The sequence below is a fragment of the Poromitra crassiceps genome (assembly GCF_964638095.1).
Source record: "Poromitra crassiceps genome assembly, chromosome: 16".
In the NCBI taxonomy this organism is placed as follows: Eukaryota; Metazoa; Chordata; class Actinopteri; order Beryciformes; family Melamphaidae; genus Poromitra; species Poromitra crassiceps.
This window is the reverse complement of record NC_139645.1, coordinates 36206118-36225638: the sequence shown is the minus strand read 5'-3', so window position 1 is coordinate 36225638 and position 19521 is coordinate 36206118. Positions and strand designations below refer to the sequence as shown.

Genomic DNA, 19521 nt, shown 5'->3' with positions numbered 1-19521 from the left:
TGGATATGGATATTGATTGTTACTTTTTGTGTCTTATTTTTCTGAATGTCTATAGGTGTGGACACCTACTGTGATGACAGACAAACTGGAACTCAATGTTTTGGAGCTCTGGGAGGAACTGTCGTTCTCCAACTGGTCACTCAGTTCTCCGAATCGTATACTTATGAATGGAAAAAAAACAAAGCTCACACAGTTTTCTTTGTGAATAATAATATAGTTACATATAATGAGTTAGGAAACAGAGCCTCCTTTACTCCTAGTAATGGAACTTTAAGGATAAGTAACATCAACCCGACTGACAGTGCAGAATATACCCTTCACATCTATCAACAAAATGGAGATCCAATCACACAGCAAAAACTACACCTCTTAATTCAAGGTAAATAATTACTCTTATAAACCGTTGGAGAGATTGGTAATAATGATAGGCCACATATTCCAGTATCATAGCCACTTGTCAATTTGCAGCACAAAGTAGTGGTCTAGTAGGAAGCAGGTTTCCCATGCACTAATAGGTTTGAAGTGTGTTTTGCATGGGGATGGCTCACCGACTAATATGTAGGCAAATATTTTGCAATATTAAGTGTGTAAATTATAGAGTTTTTTCATATTTTGCGATTTTTACTATACCAAACTTGCTAAAAGTGAAAATAACCCTCTCAAATCAATAACTGGTGCCAAAATTACACAGAAACTCTGTCATTTGTCTCTGTATGTTTAATTAAAAAGTTATGACGATGAATCATTTTCATTGGAAATCCAAGATGGCTGCGAAGATTGCTACCAAACAGACCCTTGTTGCGACAATATTTCGAGTTAACATAAAAAAAAACAAATTTTGATGTTAACATGTGGACACCTTGAGGATTACAGGGGGTTCATGGGGACCCCCTCCCTCTGTGCACCCAATTTACCCCCCACCCACCCGACTGTAGAGGGCATGCTGTCTCAATTTGGATTCATGGGAATACTCAATATCAGTAATTTAACTGAGAATAATATGTGTGATTCATATAATTTATAATACTACGCGGCCTTCAAGTCTAGTTTGGGACTCCGGCCCAAGATTGTGTTGTATGTGTAAGGTATTGGTAGGTGGCGCTATGCCGAATAGCACGAAACTCGGCACTGAACTCTGTCAGGTGCCCCTAAGCGCACTCCCTCTAGAGTAATATCTTTCTTCTGTATAAACATAAGATACGATATGGTATAAACCAAAGCTAATAACCTATTGTCTCATAAAAGACAGTTACTGTGTAGAACCCTATGTGAAGTTTGATTTGGACAGACGGAAAATACGCTCTGGAACTCTTCCCTTGGCACTAGAGACTGGCAGGTTTAATGCTGCCCCTGAAGAAGATAGATTAGATTATGATTTCTGCATTGCAGAAATCATATGGACCTACTAATTGCATTGCTGATTCTGTCAAAGTCCAAACTGATGTGAGTCTATTCCCTCAGCCCCTGTGTCCTCCCCCCTGCTGCTCTCTGAGTGTCTGTCCCAGGGGGGGATGAGGGTGTCCTGCTCCTGTGAGGGGGACAGTCCTCAGTACAGCTGGACTCTGGATGGACGCACACTGACAGACAAGCAGCTCCTCTCTGGGGATCATGAGAAGAACAACATCATCACTCTGACACCAGGCCTGTCAGGAGAGCTCGTCTGCTTGGTCAACAATCACGTTAGCAACGCCACTGCAAGCAAGAGACTATCAGCCTGTGAAGGTGAGCCAGAACACAACATATCATCAGCCTGTGAAGGTGAGCCAGAACGTAACATATCAGCCTGTGAAGGTGAGCCAGAACGTAACATATCAGCCTGTGAAGGTGAGCCAGAACGTAACATATCAGCCTGTGAAGGTGAGCCAGAACGTAACATATCAGCCTGTGAAGGTGAGCCAGAACGTAACATATCAGCCTGTGAAGGTGAGCCAGAACGTAACATATCAGTCTGTGAAGGTGAGCCAGAACGTAACATATCAGCCTGTGAAGGTGAGCCAGAACGTAACATATCAGCCTGTGAAGGTGAGCCAGAACGTAACATATCAGCCTGTGAAGGTGAGCCAGAACGTAACATATCAGCCTGTGAGGTGAGCCAGAACGTAACATATCAGCCTGTGAAGGTGAGCCAGAACGTAACATATCAGCCTGTGAAGGTGAGCCAGAACGTAACATATCAGCCTGTGAAGGTGAGTCAGAACGTAACATATCAGCCTTTGAAGGTGAGCCAGAACGTAACATATCAGCCTGTGAAGGTGAGTCAGAACCTAACATATCAGCCTGTGAAGGTGAGTCAGAACCTAACATATCAGCCTGTGAAGGTGAGCCAGAACGTAACATATCAGCCTGTGAAGGTGAGCCAGAACGTAACATATCAGCCTGTGAAGGTGAGTCAGAACCTAACATATCAGCCTGTGAAGGTGAGCCAGAACCTAACATATCAGCCTGTGAAGGTGAGCCAGAACGTAACATATCAGTCTGTGAAGGTGAGCCAGAACATAACATATCAGCCTGTGAAGGTGAGCCAGAACGTAACATATCAGCCTGTGAAGGTGAGCCAGAACGTAACATATCAGCCTGTGAAGGTGAGCCAGAACGTAACATATCAGCCTGTGAAGGTAAGCCAGAACGTAACATATCAGCCTGTGAAGGTGAGCCAGAATGTAACATATCAGCCTGTGAAGGTGAGTCAGAACGTAACATATCAGCCTGTGAAGGTGAGCCAGAACGTAACATATCAGCCTGTGAAGGTGAGCCAGAACGTAACATATCAGCCTGTGAAGGTGAGCCAGAACGTAACATATCAGCCTGTGAAGGTGAGCCAGAACGTAACATATCAGCCTGTGAAGGTGAGCCAGAACGTAACATATCAGCCTGTGAAGGTGAGCCAGAACGTAACATATCAGCCTGTGAAGGTGAGCCAGAACGTAATCAGTATGTGAAGGTGAGTCAGAACATAACATATCAGCCTGTGAAGGTGAGTCAGAATGTAACATATCAGCCTGTGAAGGTGAGCCAGAATGTAACGTATCACCTGTGAAGGTGAGTCAGAACGTAACATATCAGCCTGTGAAGGTGAGCCAGAATGTAACATATCAGCCTGTGAAGGTGAGCCAGAATCTAACATATCAGCCTGTGAAGGTGAGCCAGAATGTAACATATCAGCCTGTTAAGTTGAAGGTGAGCCAGAACATAACATATCAGCCTGTGAAGGTGAGCCAGAACACAACATATCAGCCTAGGAAAGACCACTTTAACGGGAAGAAGCCTTTAGCAGACCTGGCTCTAGGTGGGCTTCCATCTGCCTTGACTGGTTGGCTTGAGAGACAAAGAGAGAGAGCAGATAGAGCTCAGTGTCTCATGGAAAACACTCCCCTTTAATGGGAAGAAAACTCCCCTTTAATTGGAAGAGAAGGCAGTCTACCTATAACAGAATAACTAGGGGCTCTAACTATAAGCTTCATCAAAGAGGAAACTTTTAAGTCTACTCTGAAATGTGGAGACTGAGGGTGTCTGGCTCCGGGACCGAGACTGGAAGATGGTTCTGGTAGCTCAAGGCTCTGCCTCCCATTCTACTTCTCAGAACTCTATGAACCACGAGTAGTAGTAGTAGTAGTAGTAGTACTATGAGCTCCGATATGACCTGACCATTAAGGGCCTTGTAGGTGAGGAGAAGGATTTTAAATTATATTCTGTATTTTACAGGGAGCCAGTGCAGAGATTCCAGTATGGAGAAATATGATATATTTCCTAGTTGTTATCAGAAGATATGCAGCAGCATTCTGGATCTAGTCCAGCCTGAGACGTATAGGTAGATGATGAGACAAAGCGTGCCTGGGCACACATACAGCTTCTGGAGAGAAAAAACAGCTTGAGTCATGTGATGTTTGCATGTGAGTGTGAGAGAGAACCTGACAGGCAGGAAACCTTGAGCAATACTGAGAAACAGAGAGCTCTGCTAAACAGGATGAGGTTAGGTAGAGGAAGATACATTGTCACACCTCCCTGTGTCACAGCTCAGAGAAATGTTGCTTCATAGAAGCGGATGGGGGGGGGGGGGGGGGGTCTGATGAGCTCTGGGTTAAGGCCCTCCTGAGCTCTTGGGCCTCTGGGCCAGTTCCCCGTTGGTCCGTCCAGTAATCCATCCATGGGTAGAAGAACAAAAATGTATGATAAATGACCAAATCAAGTTTAAAGTGGAGCTGAACCCAAAAATGACTTTTCTTTTCTTTTAGTTAAAATACCTGGGCATTCAGTGCAGCTATTTAATAATGTATGCCAAAAAAACGAGACATACGAAAACATACAACATTAAGGGAGCAATACAAATCAAACAATGGTAAGAATTAGATAGAAAATAGACAGATAAAAGTAAATTAAAAAGCAATACAAGATAACAAAATGGGAGAACTATATAAAACAGGGAGACACTACAAAGGCACCTTATCCAACAGCCATGCTCTAGTTAATGTTTTTAACCCATTGATACCTGATGCAGCATTTGTGTGTGTATCCCTTTAAGACCGGGATACACACACAAATGAGGGATATACACGCAAATGCTGCATCAGGGGCCTGTACTACGAAGCTAGTTTAACAGATCCGCGATAAGTCCCTTTGATCTGGTTTGACTGAACAGGATCAAAGCTATCTAGTTTAAGGATACTACGACGCTGGTTTTCTAGTCGATAACTGAAGCTGGGATCTGCCTGTGCACGCCCACGTTTTTCGCTCGTGCACAGGCGCGCGTCCACGCGAAAGAGGTGCGCTAGCCAATCACATTATGAACAGCTGAGTTGATCCACGCCCACACCCATTTCCTCGTTCCATGAAAGCGCAGTGCATGATCAGAGTTTTAGTGGATATTTAATGTATCCGCGATTTAATGTCAGAATTAAAATCCGCGTTGGATAGTCTGCTGAAGGGCTGTCTAAAGCAGCAGCTTGTATTCACATCAGTCATTTGATTTACTTTGATCAGCGATTTCTGTCTGATACAGCTGCATTGATACAGCAGCAACAAATGTAAATGTGTAATCTCAGTCTATACATTTCCACAATCTGTAAGCCTATTTAGACCATAGATTTAGAAATGCATGCTCAATGAATAATGATCTCTATCACTCATGTGTGTGGTTGCACTGATCGAATAATTCATATATAAAATAGCCTAGTATAAAGCCTAATAGCCTACTATAAAAGAGAAAACTGCTGAACTGAATTGAGACGATGCGGGCATAGTTATCATTGATAAAAACTAGCCTATTTTTGCTCATATATTGGCATACAGCCTACAGGACACAGTTCCAGCTGAAAGATGCAAGAATAGCCTGCATATTTAGTATTGGGGCTATCCCATATTTATATTATATGTATAGGCTTTTCTGGCATGTAGGAGAATATCACCCTCACTCCATTTGAGGGTCCGTTCATGATATGCGCCACGGTGATTAATAGTGATCATATTTCTCCACGCATCGTTGAGCTGTTAAGACATAAAGTGGTAAGTAGGCTTAATTTAATTATGTAGCCTACAGAGCCACAAATGTTTTGCTTGTTCTATTCTCAGTTGACTGCAATCTATTTTTCATATGGCGATCTTATGAATGGTGAGTGACTCCAGAGAGCCGATATTATATAGGTCTCTCATGGATTTTGATCTTATCCTCTGAAGCTAACCTGGTCGCGACCAGGTTAGCTTTGCAGCGTCAGTTGCCATGGTGATTGAAAGTTAACTTGCTTTGTAGTACGGCTAAACCAGGTTTAAACTCAAACTTACTCGGATAAGGCATTAAACTAGCTTCGTAGTACAGGCTACAGGTATCAATGGGTTAAACTATGCAGGATGCAAACAGATTTGATGTGCAAGTCTAGGCTGTTCCACTCGGAGGCTCCTATGTAAGAAAAGGTACCTTTGCCAGTGAGATTTTTGAACCTATCCACCTTATTTTTGTGAGGCTCCCGCTGTAAAATAATTCTGGGAGCAATATCTGGTCTAGAACGTGAGCAGCTGTGTTTACGCTGGCTTGACGCGTGCCTCCTCGCATCGCATTTCCTTGTCGAACTCCGACGTTAAAAGTTTGCTCGTCACAAAATAACACTCGTTTTGGGAATGTAGCCTAATGATGTTATCTATCACATCCGCTAACCTGTTGCTCGTTGAACAAGTCGGCATTTATCAGCTCAGCTGCACTGTTTACAGATGGGTACATTAGACGGGCTGTGTTGTGTCAAGCTAGACGTAACGGGGGAAGAGGACAGCAGAAGGAAGCAGCACCCATGGTGCATCATGGCCGCCAAAAATAAGGTGGATACAAGCACAGGTTAGCAACACTGGATCTAGTAAAAACACTATGAGCTTCCCTGACATGAGTAAAATACTTGTGTAAGAACTCAGGGACAGAGCCATAAATGATCTTGTGGACCATGCTAAGTCTACCCTTTCCCGTGGTTGTGCCTCCACTGGAAGCCAGCTGAGAATTTGAAAATGGCCCCTGCCAATGTGCGACCGAGGGCTCAGTTTCAATATTACCCTCATCAATTTGTTCTCTGCAGTCTGAAGCCTGTTTTTAAGAATTTTTGTCAAAACAAATAATAATAATAAATATAGCCGCAAGCGGCGATGCGGGGTCCAAGCTTCCGGTGACTTGGGGGGTGTATATCAGATAATATAGACACTGAATTGCACATTTAATCAGAGTTGGTATGTGCACAAGTGCACAAAGTTTGGTTGAGATTTGGTGACCTGACCGGGTTCAAGCAGTAGTAGCAGTAGTAATAGTAGTGTTAGTGTATATGTGTGTAAGTGTGTATATGTGTGTGTGTATATATGTGTGTGTATATGTGTGAGTATATGTATGTGTGTGTGTATATGTGTGAGTATATGTATGTGTGTGTGTATGTGTGTGTGTGTGTGTGTGTGTGTGTGTGGCGTGTGTGTGTGTGTGTGTGTGTGTGTGTGTGTGTATAGGTGTATATGTGTGTGGCAATGTGCACTGGAGCTAGCGGCTGAATTACACCAACTAAGGTACAACCTTGCTACAGTGAACATTTAAGCTAGAATCAGGGTGTAAATGACATTTTCAATTCAACTTGGCATCTCAGGGCTTGTGGAGAGTTTGATTACACCAAGTGAGCAGTATGGAAGCATTCTATGTACTTGTTTTTTCTATGTTTTTGCTCATGGTCAACTTCACTCAGCAGACAGCTCTGTGCCTGTTGTGGTTAGAGTACAGTTCTATCTCTGTGTGTGATGCGTCCAGAGTGCTTTACCCAGTACACCGACTGCATGCAAGTACCGCATAGTACCCCACTTCAAATAAACCAAACTATACCTTTCACAAATCAACTCAATAAGTGTCAAACTAAATGAATGCCTGCTAAACTGTTTTCGGATGTGCGAGATGTGCAAAATAAATAAGCATTGTTTCCGTTTTCGGTGGAGTGTCCCTTTAAGGCCAAAACTAACATCTCAGTTGGCTTTAATTAAAACACAAGATAGGAATACATTTCAAATCACAACACATTGCCGTCACTTCAAATTACCTTCATACCTCCCTTTACATAACATTGAAAATATATTTCAGATTGTGTAAACCTCCCTTTAAACTCACGGATTTGGCTTTTGGAGGTTTCATTCAGCAGGTTTCAAAGATAAGTTGAATTGGATGTTAAAAAACGTTCCCTCTATACTGCCAACTGTCTTGCACCATCTCCATTCATCAGTGATTCAGTGCACCTGGTACAGAGCCTGACCACAGCCCAACTCTGATTGGCTCAGAGTGATGTGAGTCACACTGCAGGATTACAAGCCCGCCAACTTCTGTTTCATGTAAAATACATTGGTGATACATTTTGCAGTGTAAACATTGGTGAACTGGGTTTACAATTATCAAATTATGTGTTCTTAAGTTAAAGCAACTCTGCTCAACATGTGGTAAAAAATCAGCCAGGATGAGCGGTTAATGAGTGTCACACCTATGAACAGGTGAGGGCAATGTGACCCCTCAGCACTGGACCCAGATAAAACCACAAGGAAAGATGGCAGGCACACAGCAGGACAAGGTGCAGGGTGATTTTATTTTCCCAACATCAAAAGTGACAGTGAGGCAATCAGCATGTTGTCTGTGGATAAGAACACAAACAGAATTATTTACCCAAATACACAATGTTAACAAGCAATCCAAATGACATCAAATTAGCAATAAACAAACAATGTAACAATCAATTAAAGCAACAATAAACAATATATTTTAACCATGCTAAAGAAAAAAACATATGCAATTCACCTTTAAGGTCAGCATGAGTTGGACTGGCTCACAGCACCTCTGTAGCAGCAGACTGGGGTTTGGGGCAAGTTTTGCACTTCTTTTATAGCCATAGCTCCACCCATCTCCCCACCCACGTGGCACAATCCACAAGTGAGTGAGTGAGGCACTCTGGGAGATGAAGTACACCAGTGGTGGCCATTTTAGTGTGCGTGTGTGTGTGCGTGTGCGTGTGCGCGTGTGCGTGTGCGTGTGCAAACAGACAAAATAGTCATAGGAAGTAGTATGTTTAGCAATAAAAAACAATATAACAATCAAACAAACAATAAACAATATATTTTAACCATGGCTAAAGAGAAAAACATATGCAATTCACCTTTAAGATCAGGATGGCTTGGAATGGCAATTCAACAATGGCTAACAAAACTACAACTTACTTAATAATGCATCTGAAGGGAGGATAAACACCAAAGGACTGAAACACCAACACAGCCTCTACTGCAGTAACGGACACACACTGAGTGTAGAGGCTGATTAGCGTCTTAAGTGCAGGTGTGTGGTGATCAGTCCAGAATTAGGTGCAGGTGTGGTGTATGTGTGTGCGTGTGTGTACGTGTGTGTGTGTGTGTGCGCGTGTGTGTGTGTGTGCACGTGTGTGTGTGTGTGTGTGTGTGTGTGTGTGTGTAGATCCGGTGACCTGACGGTTTCCAAGCAGTACTAGTAGTAGTAGTAGTAGTAGCAGTAGTAGTAATAGTAGTAGTAGTAGTGTTGGTAGTAGTGGGAGTGGTAGCAATAGTAGCAGCAGAAGTACTAAGAATAGTAGTAGTAGTAGTAGTAGCAGCAGCGGCAGTAGTAGTGGTGGTTGGCTGTTATAGCGCCACCATCTGGTGGATTGGTGTAATTTTTTCCTCTGAGTAGTTCTTGAAACTATGTAGAAAGGTGGGTGATGTGGGGCGTATAGTTTCTGAGATCCACACACTTTTAGGGCAGGAAAAGAACAAAAGCAAATACACACATGTTTAGACATTTATCATTTCAAAACGGTTTCACGTATCCAAAATCCTTTAATAACTTTAGGTCGGGGTAGTCCATAGATAACCCAGAAAAAGTTTTGTGTGATTTGGCCAAACAGTCTAGGAGGAGCTCGCAAAAGTAGGTTTTTGATAAAATTCAAAATGGCGGAAAATCTGCCACACAGAAATGGGCGTGGCCTAGTGGGTTAGATACATGATGCTCCAGGGAAACCAGTAGATGTGGAATTTTGATTCTACAGCTCGCAGTTCAGAAGTTATGGACCGACAAACGTGAAATTGGCTGTTATAGCGCCACCATCTGGTGGATTGGTGTAATTTTTTTACTCTGAGTAGTGGGTGATGTCGTGAACCTGTGTGGAAAGTTTGGGTGATGGGGGGTGTATGGTTTCTGAGATCCACACACTTTTAGGGCAGGAAAAGAACAAAAGTAAATACACAAAAGTTTAAACATTTATCATTTCAAGACGGTTTCACGTATCCAAATTCTGTGTAAGAGTTTTGGTCAGGTAAGTCCAGAGATGCCACAGAAAAAGTTTGCGCTCATTCAGGCAAATGGCCTGGGAGGAGATAGCAAAAATAGGTTATTGACAAAGTCCAAGATGGCGGAAAATCTAGCAGACTTAAATGGGCGTGGTCTATATGGATAGATGCGTATTGATCCAGGGAATCCAGCAGAGGTGGAATTTTGATTCTACGCCTCACGGTTCAGCAGTTATGGGCCAATACGTGCACTCGGCTGTTATAGCGCCACCATCTGGCCAATATGGCTATTTTTTTGTCTCTGAGTAGTGGGGCACATTTCCAACCTATGTGCAAAGTCTGGCTACTGTACCCCTTACGGTTTTTGCCGTGCATACTGTTTTAGCGGAGAATAAAAAAAAGAATAATAAATATAGCCGCAAGCGGCGATGCGGGGTCCAAGCTTCTGGTGACTTGGGGGTTATATGTCAGATATAGACACTGAATTGCACATTTAGTCAGAGTTGATATGTGCATAAGTGTACCAAGTTTGCAGTAAGTAATATGTAGTAAGTAGCAGTGGTGGTGGTAAGCCAAATGGTGGCTGTCAAAGAGGCTTATTAAGCAATGGACTTTTTCTAGGCAAACTGTCATAATTTCAAATCCTAGCTTCCTGATAAGCTTAGATGTGTTAGCCATGAGTGGACAGCTTACTGAGGTGTTGCTTTTGTGGTGTTCCGAGTCCATTGGATGAAGATAGTGTGCTGCTTCTACTGTACACTTCTGATCATGGTTATAGATGTGCTCAGTGAGGAAAGGATTAAACAAACTGTTCCTGAATGGTGATCTAAGTAATTGGTTGTCACAATGAAAATCCAATGCTTTTGTAGTAGTGGTGGTAGTCATAAATCTGGTCTGCATAAGCACAAGGCCAGAATTTGAACCATTTGTCATGAAATTAATGTAAAATCCTAACTGTTACTAGATACTCCACATGGTACATTCATAGTGTCTCTGTATAGGTATAACAAGATTAATATTCAGGTTGTGTAAATCACCCTTTAAGTCAAACTGTTAGTGGCTTAATAGGTTATCAGTTAACAAGTTACTTGTCTGTTATTCAGATGTTTTAAAAGGGTAAGCTTGGGCACAGTGGACATCTACAAGTTGGCAATAAAAGTGTAAGCTCAAGGTTGACTAAAGGAGTTAGGATATAATGCATAAAAAACTGGGACAAAAGACAGCAAAGGAGGCAGATATATGATTCAAACAATAAGTTTTTATTGCAAATAATAGTTTTTATGAAATGAAAAACTTAAAGTAAAACGAAATATATCAATCCATTTTCTCCTTGTGTGGGGCTGAGTCGGGGTTTCTGGACTGTGTGGAGGGACTGTCGAGTCTTGGAGTCAAGTCTGAGTCAGGGCTATGATTTGTCTATTATGTCAACTCAGATGTGATTGAGCATGAGGATAGCTTCTTCCATTTCGTCTGTAGTCATTTGAGTTGGTGATTTTGTAAGCAGTGGTGTGATAAGTGCGAGTGGGATGGTGTATGATGTTTCCTGGTTATTGATGGACAGAGAGAATTGGATATGTGTTTTGCGGTTTCTGTTTTATGGTGTTGATTGCATTTGTGACATTTGTATGTGAGTGAGTCAAAGTTTACAGTAGTGATGGGTGCCAAAAACAGAAGTACTTGTTTGTGACGGTGGCAGATGAGACTTCACCATAGATGCTTTGAGTGGTGGGTGGTGGTGGTTCTGTGTATGATTCAAGTGCAGTGGTGGGTGTTGATGTTGTGGTTGGGGTGGTTGTCAGATATGTATTGGTTTGTATGCATGTATGGATAGGTTGGTCAGGTGGTACCAGTCGTCGATGTCAGGTTTACAGTACCCCCACACAGCTAGGTCAATGGTTCCAGTTGCGTCACTGAGGAGGAAGGTTGTTGTATTCATGGTGGTGCCGGCTCAGGTTGTTGCTTCAGTTGTGGGTTTTACCAGTTTGATTACTTTGCAAGTGATGTTGATCTGTGGAAGAGCATGGCATAAACAGACAAATTAGTCATAGGAAGTAGTATGTTTAGCTTTTATAACTTGTGCAAAAAGTAGGTAGGGACACGCACATCCAAAAAAAAGGCCACACTGGGCCTGGGTGCTGGATCAATAGAGTACTTACAGTGAAAAAGAAACAATCCGCACACCGAGGAGCTCCCGTTTAGGTTTTTTATTATCACCACAGCGTGACGTTTCGGGCCACACCGGCCCTTCCTCAGACGCTTTCTGAAGTGGCAGAGAGACGCCGTCTTAAATACCCGTATCAATATACATGGCATTACCAGGTGTTCATCAATTAGCAATTAGAAAGATAATTCAGAAATTTTTTAAAAGTTGTACACACAAACAGGTTAATATAGACATAATGTACAGATTCTAACAGTATATGTATATATACAGTATAGACAACATAGGACAAATATAATTATACATGTCCCCCAAGAAATGGAAGTAGTTTGTGGGCTCTACATTATAGTAGTCAATTAGAGTTTTAACAAATCCAAATATAAGTGTAGATGCACATACATCCTGGAGGCGACTCCATTAACCACAACATACTGTATTAGCAGAAATGGGGACCTAGTCTATTACTTAAAATAAATAGCAAAAAGTTTTTAAAAAAAGCTTTTATAACTTCACATTGACATGACACTATTTGCATATAGGTTGACTTTAGAAAATCTGGAGTATGTAATTCAAATTCAAAGATTCAAGGCCAAGGTTCAGTAGGTGGAATTTTGTTTTTGCATGATATTGTATGTTTTATCTAATGTCACTACTGTGGCATAGGGTGCAAAAAAGACAGTAGACTTACTTTTCCGAAGTGGCGTCCTACATTCAGAATGGTGGTGGTTGCATGTGAATAGCCACCCAGGGAGTGATGGATTATGGGAATTTGAGTTCGAGTCTCCAAGCCCTGAGTCAATTAGGTGGCTCACACGTGTGTGTGTGTGTGTGTGTGTGTGTGTGTGTGTGTGTGTGTGTGTGTGTGTGTGTGTGTGTGTGTGTGGAAGGGGGGGGGGGGGGTGTCACAGCAGGTGGCATTAAAAGTTTAGACATTACAAGTACCGCATAGTACCACACTTCAAATAAACCAAAATATACCTTTCACAAATCAACTCAATAAGTGTCAAACTAAATGAATGCCTGCAAAACTGTTTTCGGATGTGTGAGATGTGCAAAATAAATCAGCATTGTTTTTCGGTGGAGTGTCCCTTTAAGGCCAAAACTCTTAACATCTTAGTTGGCTTTAATTAAACACACAAGATAGGAATACATTTCAAATTTTTATACCCATAGCTCCACCCATCTCCCCACTCACATGGCACAATCCACAAGTGAGTGAGTGAAGCACTCTGGGAGATGAAGTACACCAGTGGTGGCCATTTTAGTATATGTGTATGTGTGTGTGTGTGCGCGTGTGCGTGCGCGTGCGTGCAAACAGACAAAATAGTCATAGGAAGTAGTATGTTTAGCAATAAACAAACAATGTAACAATAAAACAAACAACAATAAACCATGGCTAAAGAGAAAAACATATGCAATTCACCTTTAAGATCAGGATGGCTTGGAATGGCTCAACAATGGCTAATAAAACTACAACTGACTTAATAATGCATCTGAAGGGAGGATAAACACCAAAGGACTGAAACACCAACACAGCCTTCTGCAGTCAAGGACACAGACTGAGTGTAGAGGCTGATTAGCCTCTTAAGTGCAGGTGTGTGGTGATCAGTCCAGAAGTAGGTGCGGCGTGTGTGTGTGTGTGTGTGTGTGTATATATATAGGTGTATACGTGTGTGCATGTGTATGTGTGTGTGTGTGTGTCAGTGTTGGACAAGTTACTTAAAGAATGGGGGGGGGGGGGGAGGGGATGCAAACACACAAACAATAACTCACCAATTCAGCTTCAGAGTTTAGATTCAACAGGTTTCTTTCAAGTATTGGCACCATTGGCACGGTGGATATCTACAGATCAGTAAAGGCGCAACCAATCACTTCAAGTTCAAACATTAACATTAACATGGTACATTCATGTCCACATTTTTAGTAGCGTTTTAAACATAAATTTAACATTTTTAACTTTGTGTTATTCTTTCGTAATTTATACTTTTAACTTATGCTTTTAACTTATTAAACTAAAACACAATATGAATTCAAAGATGCAAACACAAAAATGAAATCAGTGCTGCAATACAATGGTTCCTTCCAATTGAAGCAATTTAACAAATAAATTAAGCAGCATTGCATCAAACATTTAAGCAGCATTTTAAAACAACAGGAATGTAAACATATTCACCGACCATTGACGTCTTTGGAATTAAACTCTGAGTAGAGCTTGGTGCTTCTGGTTGCTGTCTGTTTGTTTGAATGTATGACTGGGAGCCTATATTCCTCTTCAGGTGCTCTCAATCTGGTAATGAGCGGCCATTTTGCTGCTGCATCTTGGGAAGTGTAGTTTTTTGTGAGAGTAATCCCATTCCCTGGCTCATCTCTTGCACCAGGGGATGTGTGTGTGTGTGTGTGTGTTTTGTGTGTGTGTTTGTGTGTGTGTGTGCATGTGCATGTGTGTGTGTGTGTGTGTGTGTGTGTGTGTGTGTGTGTGTGTGTGTGTGTGTGTGTGTGTGTGTGTGTGCATGTGTGTGTGTGTGTGTGTGCATGCGTGCGTTCGTATGTGTGTATGACACCTGTGTGTGGAGTGAAGCACTCTGGGAGATGAAGTACAGCCGTGGTGGCCATTTTAGTATATGTGTGTGTGTGTTTGTTTGTTTGTTTGTTTGTTTGTTTGTTTGTTTGTGTGTGTGTGTGTGTGTGTGTGTGTGTGTGTGTGTGTTTAGTGTCAGGGCATGTGTCATCAAAAGTTTAAACATTTATCATTTCAAGACGGTTTCACGTATTCAAATTCTGTGTAAGACTTTCGGTCAGGTAAGTCCAGAGATTGCACAGAAAAAGTTTGGGCTCATTCAGGCAAATGGCCTGGGAGGAGATAGCAAAAATAGGTTATTGACAAAGTCCAAGATGGCGGAAAATCTAGCAGACTTAAATGGGCGTGGTCTATATGGATAGATGCGTATTGATCCAGGGAATCCAGCAGATGTGGAATTTTGATTCTACGCCTCACGGTTCAGCAGTTATGGGTCAATACGCAAAAGGGTCTGTTATAGCGCCACCATCTGGCCAATATGGCTATTTTTTTGTCTCTGAGTAGTGGGGCACATTTCCAACCTATGTGCAAAGTCTGGCTACTGTACCCCTTACGGTTTTTGCCGTGCATACTGTTTTAGCGCAGAATAATAAAAATAATAAATATAGCCGCAAGCGGCGATGCGGGGTCCAAGCTTCCGGTGACTTGGGGGGTATATGTCAGATAGTGCACATTTATTCAGACTTGGTATGTGCACAAGTAAACAAAGTTTGGTTGAGATCCGGTGACCTGACGGTTTCCAAGCAGTACTAGTAGTAGTAGTAGTAGCAGTAGTAGTAATAGTAGTAGTAGTAGTGTTGGTAGTAGTGGGAGTGGTAGCAGTAGTAGCAGCAGAAGTACTAAGAATAGTAGTAGTAGTAGTAGTAGCAGCAGCAGCAGTAGTAGTGGTGGTTGGCTGTTATAGCGCCACCATCTGGTGGATTGGTGTAATTTTTTCCTCTGAGTAGTTCTTGAAACTATGTAGAAAGGTGGGTGATGTGGGGCGTATAGTTTCTGAGATCCACACACTTTTAGGGCAGGAAAAGAACAAAAGCAAATACACACATGTTTAGACATTTATCATTTCAAAACGGTTTCACGTATCCAAAATCCTTTAATAACTTTAGGTCGGGGTAGTCCATAGATAACCCAGAAAAAGTTTCGTGTGATTTGGCCAAACAGTCTAGGAGGAGCTCGCAAAAGTAGGTTTTTGATAAAATTCAAAATGGCGGAAAATCTACCACACAGAAATGGGCGTGGCCTAGTGGGTTAGATACATGATGCTCCAGGGAAACCAGTAGATGTGGAATTTTGATTCTACAGCTCGCAGTTCAGAAGTTATGGACCGACAAACGTGAAATTGGCTGTTATAGCGCCACCATCTGGTGGATTGGTGTAATTTTTTTACTCTGAGTAGTGGGTGATGTCGTGAACCTGTGTGGAAAGTTTGGGTGATGGGGGGTGTATGGTTTCTGAGATCCACACACTTTTAGGGCAGGAAAAGAACAAAAGTAAATACACAAAAGTTTAAACATTTATCATTTCAAGACGGTTTCACGTATCCAAATTCTGTGTAAGAGTTTTGGTCAGGTAAGTCCAGAGATGCCACAGAAAAAGTTTGCGCTCATTCAGGCAAATGGCCTGGGAGGAGATAGCAAAAATAGGTTATTGACAAAGTCCAAGATGGCGGAAAATCTAGCAGACTTAAATGGGCGTGGTCTATATGGATAGATGCGTATTGATCCAGGGAATCCAGCAGATGTGGAATTTTGATTCTACGCCTCACGGTTCAGCAGTTATGGGTCAATACGCAAAAGGGTCTGTTATAGCGCCACCATCTGGCCAATATGGCTATTTTTTTGTCTCTGAGTAGTGGGGCACATTTCCAACCTATGTGCAAGGTCTGGCTACTGTACCCCTTACAGTTTTTGCCGTGCATACTGTTTTAGCGGAGAATAATAAAAATAATAATAAACGGAACAGATACAATAGGGATCCACGCACTTCGTGCTTGGACCCCTAATAAACGGAACAGATACAATAGGGATCCACGCACTTCGTGCTTGGACCCCTAATAAACGGAACAGATACAATAGGGATCCACGCACTTCGTGCTTGGACCCCTAATAATAATAATAATAATAATAATAAAGGTAATAATAATAATAATAATAAATATAGCCGCAAGCGGCGATGCGGGGTCCAAGCTTCTGGTGACTTGGGGGTTATATGTCAGATAATATAGACACTGAATTGCACATTTAGTCAGAGTTGATATGTGCACAAGTGTACCAAGTTTGCAAGTAATATGTAGTAAGTAGCAGTGGTGGTGGTAAGCCAAATGGTGGCTGTCAAAGAGGCTTATTAAGCAATGGACTTTTTCTAGGCAAACTGTCATAATTTCAAATCCTAGCTTCCTGATAAGCTTAGATGTGTTAGCCATGAGTGGACAGCTTACTGAGGTGTTGCTTTTGTGGTGTTCCGAGTCCATTGGATGAAGATAGTGTGCTGCTTCTACTGTACACTTCTGATCATGGTTATAGATGTGCTCAGTGAGGAAAGGATTAAACAATCTGTTCCTGAATGGTGATCTAAGTAATTGGTTGTCACAATGAAAAGCCAATGCTTTTGTAGTAGTGGTGGTAGTCATAAATTTGGTCTGCATAAGCACAAGGCCAGAATTTGAACCATTTGTCTTGAAATTAATGTAAAATCCTAACTATTACTAGATACTCCACATGGTACATTCATAGTGTCTCTGTATAGGTATAACAAGATTAATATTCAGGTTGTGTAAATCACCCTTTAAGTCAAACTGTTAGTGGCTTAATAGGTTATCAGTTAACAAGTTACTTGGCTGTTATTCAGATGTTTTAAAAGGGTAAGCTTGGGCACAGTGGACATCTACAAGTTGGCAATAAAAGTGTAAGCTCAAGGTTGACTAAAGGAGTTAGGATATAATGCATAAAAAACTGGGACAAAAGACAGCAAAGGAGGCAGATATATGATTCAAACAATAAGTTTTTATTGCAAATAATAGTTTTTATGAAATGAAAAACTTAAAAGTAAAAAGAAATATATCAATCCATTTTGTCCTTGTGTGGGGCTGAGTCGGGGTTTCTGGACTGTGTGGAGGGACTGTCGAGTCTTGGAGTCAAGTCTGAGTCAGGGCTATGATTTGTCTATTATGTCAACTCAGATGTGATTGAGCATGAGGATAGCTTCTTCCATTTCGTCTGTAGTCATTTGAGTTGGTGATTTTGTAAGCAGTGGTGTGATAAGTGCGAGTGGGATGGTGTATGACGTTTCCTGGTTATTGATGGACAGAGAGAATTGGATATGTGTTTTGCGGTTTCTGTTTTATGGCGTTGATTGCATTTGTGACATTTGTATGTGAGTGAGTCAAAGTTTACAGTAGTGATAGGTGCCAAAAACAGAAGTACTTGTTTGTGACGGTGGCAGAAGAGACTTCACCATAGATGCTATGAGTGGTGGGTGGTGGTGGTTCTGTGTATGATTCAAGTGCAGTGGTGAGTGTTGATGTTGTGGTTGGGGTGGTTGTCAGATATGTATTGGTTTGTATGCATGTATGGATAGGTTGGTCAGGTGGTACCAGTCGTCAATGTCATGTTTACAGTACCCCCACACAGCTAGGTCAATGGTTCCAGTTGCGTCAATGAGGAGGAAGGTTGTTGTATTCATGGTGGTGCCGGCTCAGGTTGTTGCTTCAGTTGTGGGTTTTAGCAGTTTGATTAGTTTGCAAGTGATGTTGATCTGTGGAAGAGCATGGCATAAACAGACAAATTAGTCATAGGAAGTAGTATGTTTAGCTTTTATAACTTCACATTGACATGACACTATTTGCATATAGGTTGACTTTAGAAAATCTGGAGTATATGTAAAATAAATTCAAAGATTCAAGGCCAAGGTTCAGTAGGTGGCATTTTGTTTTTGCATGATATTGTATGTTTTATCTAATGTCACTACTGTGGCATAGGGTGCAAAAAAGATAGTAGACTTACTTTTTCGAAGTGGCGTCCTTCATTCAGAATGGTGGTGGTTGCATGTGAATAGCCACCCAGGGAGTGATGGATTATGGGAATTTGAGTCCGAGTCTCCAAGCCCTGAGTCAATTAGGTGGCTCACACGTGTGTGTGTGTGTGTGTGTGTGTGTGTGTGTGTGTGTGTGTGTGTGTGTGTGTGGGAATGGGGGGGGGGTGTTACAGCAGGTGGCATTAAAAGTTTAGACATTACAAGTACCGCATAGTACCACACTTCAAATAAACCAAACTATACCTTTCACAAATCAACTCAATAAGTGTCAAACTAAATGAATGCATGCGAAACTGTTTTCGGATGTGTGAGATGTGCAAAATAAATCAGCATTGTTTTTCTGTGGAGTGTCCCTTTAAGGCCAAAACTCTTAACATCTTACTTGGCTTTAATTAAACACACAAGATAGGAATACATTTCAAATTTTTATACCCATAGCTCCACCCATCTTCCCAGGGGGTGGGGGGGGGGATGCAAACACACAAACAATAACTCACCAATTCAGCTTCAGAGTTTAGATTCAACAGGGCACCATTGGCACGGTGGATATCTACAGATCAGTAAAGGCGCAACCAATCACTTCAAGTTAAAACACAATATGAATTCAAAGAAGCAAACACAAAAACAAAATCAGTGCTGCAATACAATGGTTCCTTCCAATTGAAGCAATTTAACAAATAAATTAAGCAGCATTGCATCAAACATTTAAGCAGCATTTTAAAACAACAGGAATGTAAACATATTCACCGACCATTGGCGTCTTTGGAATTAAAGTCTGAGTAGAGCTTGGTGCTTCTGGTTGCTGTCTGTTTGTTTGAATGTATGACTGAGAGAATGTATTCCTTTTCAGGTGTTCTCAATCTGGTAATGAGCGGCCATTTTGCTGCTGCATCTTGGGAAGTGTAGTTTTTTGTGAGAGTAATCCCATTCCCTGGCTCACCTCTTGCACCAGGGGCTGTGTGTGTGTGTGTGT

General features: G+C 41.8%; 1 protein-coding gene across 1 annotated transcript in view; it reads left to right on the top strand.

The window, feature by feature from the left end:
* Positions 1-1511: 1511 nt before the first annotated feature.
* Positions 1512-19521, top strand: part of LOC310791615 (asc-type amino acid transporter 1-like) — a gene marked incomplete at both ends in the record, with an annotated part of 101706 nt that continues 83696 nt past the window's right edge. Inside the window, one exon of the mRNA XM_083653279.1 lies at positions 1512-1722. Within this exon, the coding sequence (XP_083509405.1) occupies positions 1512-1722 (211 nt within the window). The remainder of the gene's footprint in view (positions 1723-19521) is intronic.